The sequence below is a fragment of the Crassostrea angulata genome, chromosome 10, assembly GCF_025612915.1.
Source record: "Crassostrea angulata isolate pt1a10 chromosome 10, ASM2561291v2, whole genome shotgun sequence".
Taxonomy (NCBI): domain Eukaryota; kingdom Metazoa; phylum Mollusca; class Bivalvia; order Ostreida; family Ostreidae; genus Magallana; species Magallana angulata.
The window spans coordinates 26,484,756-26,489,979 of record NC_069120.1 but is presented as its reverse complement, the minus strand read 5'-3'; the positions used below and the strand labels follow the sequence as shown (position 1 = coordinate 26,489,979).

Sequence of the window (5,224 nt, the reverse complement as noted above, 5' to 3'; positions counted from 1 at the left end):
ATATATATATATATTCACTAATAAATATATATTGTTATTGAAATTATTCACTCTAATCTTGATAAGTGTGCGGACGGATAAGTGTTGAAATATCTCCTACGACAGTTCAAATCATATACCATGTGACCACCAATCTATTAAATAATAAATATGCACCTTTGTTAAATACAGGGTAAACATTATAGAGGAAAAGTAGGAGTCTAACAAAAGCTCAGTTTTTCAAATTAGAACCATTGTTGACGCTTAGCAAATTTAGATAGCAGTTGTGTAATAGTAGATGTCTATGTTTTTAAAATTAAAATGCAATCACTTCACACAGTACCATCAATAAAATGAAAAGAGGTTCTTTGCATTTATTAAAATTTAATGAGAACTTTTCCTTAATTTGAAATCTACGTAAATAATTTTTTATATATTTCTTTAGAAGTTTAAAGTCATCAATTTCGGAGAAATGGTTAGGTGTTTAATTTCATCCCGTAAATCCATGAAAACATTCTAATTGGCAATTTAATCGAAATTATTTTCTTCCTTTTATGTACCTTATTTTATATTGTCAGTTTTCAACAATGAAATTTTGAATATTGATTAGATAATTAAATGGATATATATAAGAGAATGTTCTTGAAATTTCAAATGCTGAAGCGCATATCTTACAAAGGATTTCCAGTTCTTCATCATGAAAGCAGTATTCAGAAATTTCATTTCATTTTTGTCATTTCTTGTAAAGGTTTTTGGAGAAAAACACTACCAAGGCTATTTTGATTTCGTCGGTTTTATCACCAGTCCTCAACTTTCATCTGTAATCAACGAATTTCATCAGAAATCTTTGTTCGAATGTTCATCGGAGTGTTTACTGAATGAAAACTGCTACATTTTCGATTTTTGCGAAAATGGTAGTTCTATTTCTTGCTACTTTTATCACTACGACTTTGCTAGCACCTCTGATGTTGAAAGTGGAGCATGCAGACGCTATGAATTGGTACGTGCAGTGTTACTTCATCCATATTGCATTTCATGTTATTTCTATAGAAGTGTACATAACACGTGTACATATGCATCTTTATTATTTTATTGGGGGGGGGGGGTGCTTAAAATCAAAAATCATTCAACGAGTTATTTTAAAATTCTTTTATTGTTGTTGATATATCTGCACATATTTAACTAACGAAAAGACTCTGGAAGAAGAAAAGAATGTAGTAACTGTATACGAAAACCAATTATATAATCCATTCAACTTTATTTGTTTCATATGAAATGAGCGACGCTCAATTATTTTGAAGAAACAAGCATGTACAAGCGGATACACCTCTCCCTGCCGATGCCCTAAAAATGAGGGTTTTGAACGCTGCAACTATAATACTGGTAAATACATTGTTATAAAACCACTATACTTTATCATATTGTCTCCAAAATTAAAGTTTAAAATAGTGTTTCTAATTTGATCTGTTTAGATTGCAGTAGAAATAAGAGTGGCAAGAATAAGACTTCACACAACTTTTATAGAAAGTTTCCAAACAAAGAAGTAAAGGAGATGTGGTGCGAGATGGAGATCGATAACGGTGGTTGGATAGTAAGTATAACCGGGAATATATGACGCAATAATTAATCTGAAACGTAAAACTAAGTTGTAACATTATATTTATTTTTTTTACAACTTGCAAGATTCATAGCATAAATATATCATCGAAATGCAGGGAAGTATAAGTATAATAAAAATTTAAATCTGACGCAGAATCAAATTTTAATGACAATAAAACAATTTTGAATCAAAATATCTGAAAGTAATAACCTAAAGACTATTTTGAATAATAAAGATAACTTTGAAATAAGGTATTCCAGCGTCGTGTGGATGGAACTACAGATTTCTACAGAGGCTGGGAAGAATACGAAAACGGGTTCGGAGTTCTTGCCAACAATTTCTACATGGGTAGCTAACTATTAAAAAGTAAAACAACAATATTCAGAGATCATTATGATTGTTGTGTTTACAACCTTTGCAACGTATTAATTGTCTTAAAAATATTTCAGGAAATTACTACCTTCACGAACTTGTGAAATCGGGGGACTACGAGCTTCGAATTGACTTGGAGGATCAAGCTGGAGAAAGGGCGTATGCCGGTTACACGAACTTCACAATCGGTGGACCTTCCATATCCTACATGTTAAACGTATCAGGCTTCCATGGAAATGCAAGTATGTACACAAAATATTCAAGATACATGTACATTTAAATAAAAATTAAAGTGTTATTGATTAATTTGAAAATTTGATATGGTAAACGATCGTACATGCATTTTTTTTTTTACATTTTGGTATCGCTAATGCTTTACGATGTTGTGGTTTAAATAGCATTTATATGTAAAGTCCGATCATAACTATGCTTCGTAAGCAATCACGGTTTTGTTCTTTTTAAATGTTTGAAAGTTGTTTGCATTAAGGTCATACAATGCATAATGCACATAAGAATATCATTAATTTGAACCAGCGATTAAAACTTCTTTTGCATGTTTGCATAACAAAATGGTTGTCAGTTTAAACCGCTCAAATCGGTGATTGAAACTACTACAAACGCACGGCCGTGTACTAATTAACTATAGAATGGTTTTTTGATTCAACAGGTGACAGTCTTGACTATCATAGCGGAATGATGTTCACTACTTACGACAAAGACAACGATGGACAATCGTTTAATTGTGCTGTTGCTAACAAGGGGGCCTGGTGGCACAAAACCTGTCATTTTAGTAACCTGAATGGGCAATATGGAATCGACAATGCCACAGGCATAATTTGGAACCACTGGCGTGGCTATAATCATTCTCTAAATGGAACTCGGATGATGGTGAGAAGAAAAATAGAATAGATTTTATCTGTTACAACATTTCTCAGATAACTTTTGAAAAATAACTGATTTTACTATGTAAAATTCTGTTCTACGAGCTATGAAAAATTTGTGTGCAATTCAATGACAATTTGAATTTCAATTGAAAAGTTATTGTCTCAATGTGAGTGATTTGAATGTTGTGGCTCTTTAATTAGGGATGCCTTCAAATGAATGGTTTGCAGCTGAAATTAATAATCTATACTTAATTAAAACAATGTTGTATTATACTGTAGTATGCTTTGTAAGTATATTCTGCAAGAACGACTTAATTATAACCACCCTTCATTGCTGAAATTGGAATGACAATGATTGTTACTTTGGATAAGTTCATTGAAAAATGAAAACGTAACTAATGGCATTTCAGCTCACAAAAAGGCGCCTTTTAGTTAATTTACTTTTATGACAATAAATTTTTAAAGATTCAAAACTCCAGTTTTTAGAATAAAAGACTTGCAAGATGTTATTAACGCTTTGATTATTGATGAATTTTAGGTAACAAAAACCTCTCTGAAATAATTTTTTTATAAGTTTAATTTACAAAAGTCCATATTTGATATACATTTACGTTATTCGAAATATGAGATTCGAAATTCAAAATCCAAATTAACTAATCAAATCATACTTATATGAAATCATGTATCCCAGCGACACCAAACTATTTAAAAATATAATAATATCTAAACAATCGTCTCCTAAAGAGTAGAAAGCATGCATAATATTACTTCCCCGCCCCATTAATTTGCCGCCTACATGAATGAGAAAAAAGAAAGAATTGACGGGAGATGATTTATTTGATAATCACTGATTTTTAAACCAACGATATGCAATTTCGGATGGCAAGTAGTTTCTTATATGTATTTGAATAATTACGCACATTTTCTTTTCTAATATGAATTCTCAATCGGGCCGACCAGAAATCGGAGCTATAGACGGACAACTCCATATGATTCATGTTGTGTAATATTAAAAGATAAAATTAATGTTAAAAAATTGAAATGAATTCGCAATTTTATCATCGTTGTCGAAAACAGCACACAATGAATAATAGAATACATTTTATGGATAAACAAAGATGTTTACGTGTAGCATTTTGAATATTGTTGAATAGTATGCATCCAGTGAATTATCGTTCTTATGAATCCCATGTATCACCAATAATTTGAATATTTATGTGTGTAAAATGAAAGTTTGTTTCCACATACACTGTAGCTTTTATCATTTGGACTTTGTGATTGTTTACAGCAAGTTTTAATAACAAAGTTTAACTCTATTGATCTTTTTTGTTGTTTTTTTTTTGGATTACCGCTCTTTGTCTCCAACTTATACTCTCGTAGGCCAATTGTACATACTAGATGTGAAGATACTGATGTAGTTTGTCATCATTATGTATAAAGAATATGTAACAAATAAAAGCGTATTTGCCCACAAAGACATTTTGTTTATGTTTTTTGTAATGAGAAGGGAGACTGAATAGGACGGCTAGACTCGCAGATATATACACAGATACACTATGTACGATAAATAATAAAGCAAATCGAGATCTAGCGCTTATAACAGTTTGAAGATTTTTTTCTTCGGGGGGGGGGGGGGGGTCAATTTCAGTAAAAATTAGCATGGGGGGGGGGGGTGTGCTAAAAGGCGAAATAATGGACGGAACGCATAGACAAAAATACAGAACTTTGAGAATTAATGCTTAAAAGTGACATAATTGAAAATAACTGTGTGTGAAGACTGCCTTTGCCACCAATGTCGACGATTCCCCATTTAATGCAGATTAAAATGCGTAATTATAACTTACTAGAACATTAAATATGGTAAAATACATGCAATAAAATTTTGAATTTTTTTTAAAAAAACATGAACTTATTAGATGAGCGTCAACAAATCGGCATTCAAACAAAATAATGATTACTTTCATAGTATAAATTGCATATTTTTCAATGTTTTCAAGAACACCAAGCAAGACACACGAGGTGTTTCTTTTGGAAGAGGGGTCTTACAATTTTGGTATCTTCTTCGATGTGATGATGTCTTAAGGTTGAATAACACACCTGATAAAAAGTAACTCAAATTAACAGAAAATGGTTTGATTATGAAAGATATAATGATAATTTAACTGTACATATAAATAAGCGAAAAAATAGTTTTTTGGATAAAAATGAATATATAAAAACTTCAATTTAGTAAATAACATCAAAAGCCCCTGCGGGATTCGAACTCGGAATGTACGGATCTCAAACCCGACTTTTTATCCACGCCATTTTGTGATGTTGTGTTATTTTACCTTAATAATAAGTATTTTCAACAAGCATCCACAAAATGACAAATAATAATGATTCATGG

General features: G+C 31.3%; 1 protein-coding gene across 1 annotated transcript; it reads left to right on the top strand.

Moving 5' to 3' along the window:
- The first annotated feature begins 676 nt into the window (after positions 1-676).
- On the top strand, positions 677-3,171 carry LOC128167838 (fibrinogen-like protein A). Its single transcript, XM_052833767.1, has 6 exons — positions 677-979; positions 1,281-1,362; positions 1,452-1,570; positions 1,831-1,927; positions 2,029-2,193; positions 2,619-3,171. The coding sequence occupies exons 1-6, from the start codon at positions 677-679 to the stop codon at positions 2,858-2,860; spliced, it is 1,008 nt and encodes a 335-aa protein (XP_052689727.1). The 3' UTR covers positions 2,861-3,171.
- The last annotated feature ends 2,053 nt before the right edge of the window (positions 3,172-5,224 follow it).

Bases quoted from the DNA above. Each gene is read 5' to 3' on its own strand.
- LOC128167838 (XM_052833767.1), top strand. From the start codon at position 677: ATGAAAGCAGTATTCAGAAATTTCATTTCATTTTTGTCATTTCTTGTA. The intron at 1,363-1,451 runs GTAAATACATTG...TGATCTGTTTAG, and splicing joins ACGCTGCAACTATAATACTG to ATTGCAGTAGAAATAAGAGT. The intron at 1,928-2,028 runs GTAGCTAACTAT...AAAATATTTCAG, and splicing joins TGCCAACAATTTCTACATGG to GAAATTACTACCTTCACGAA.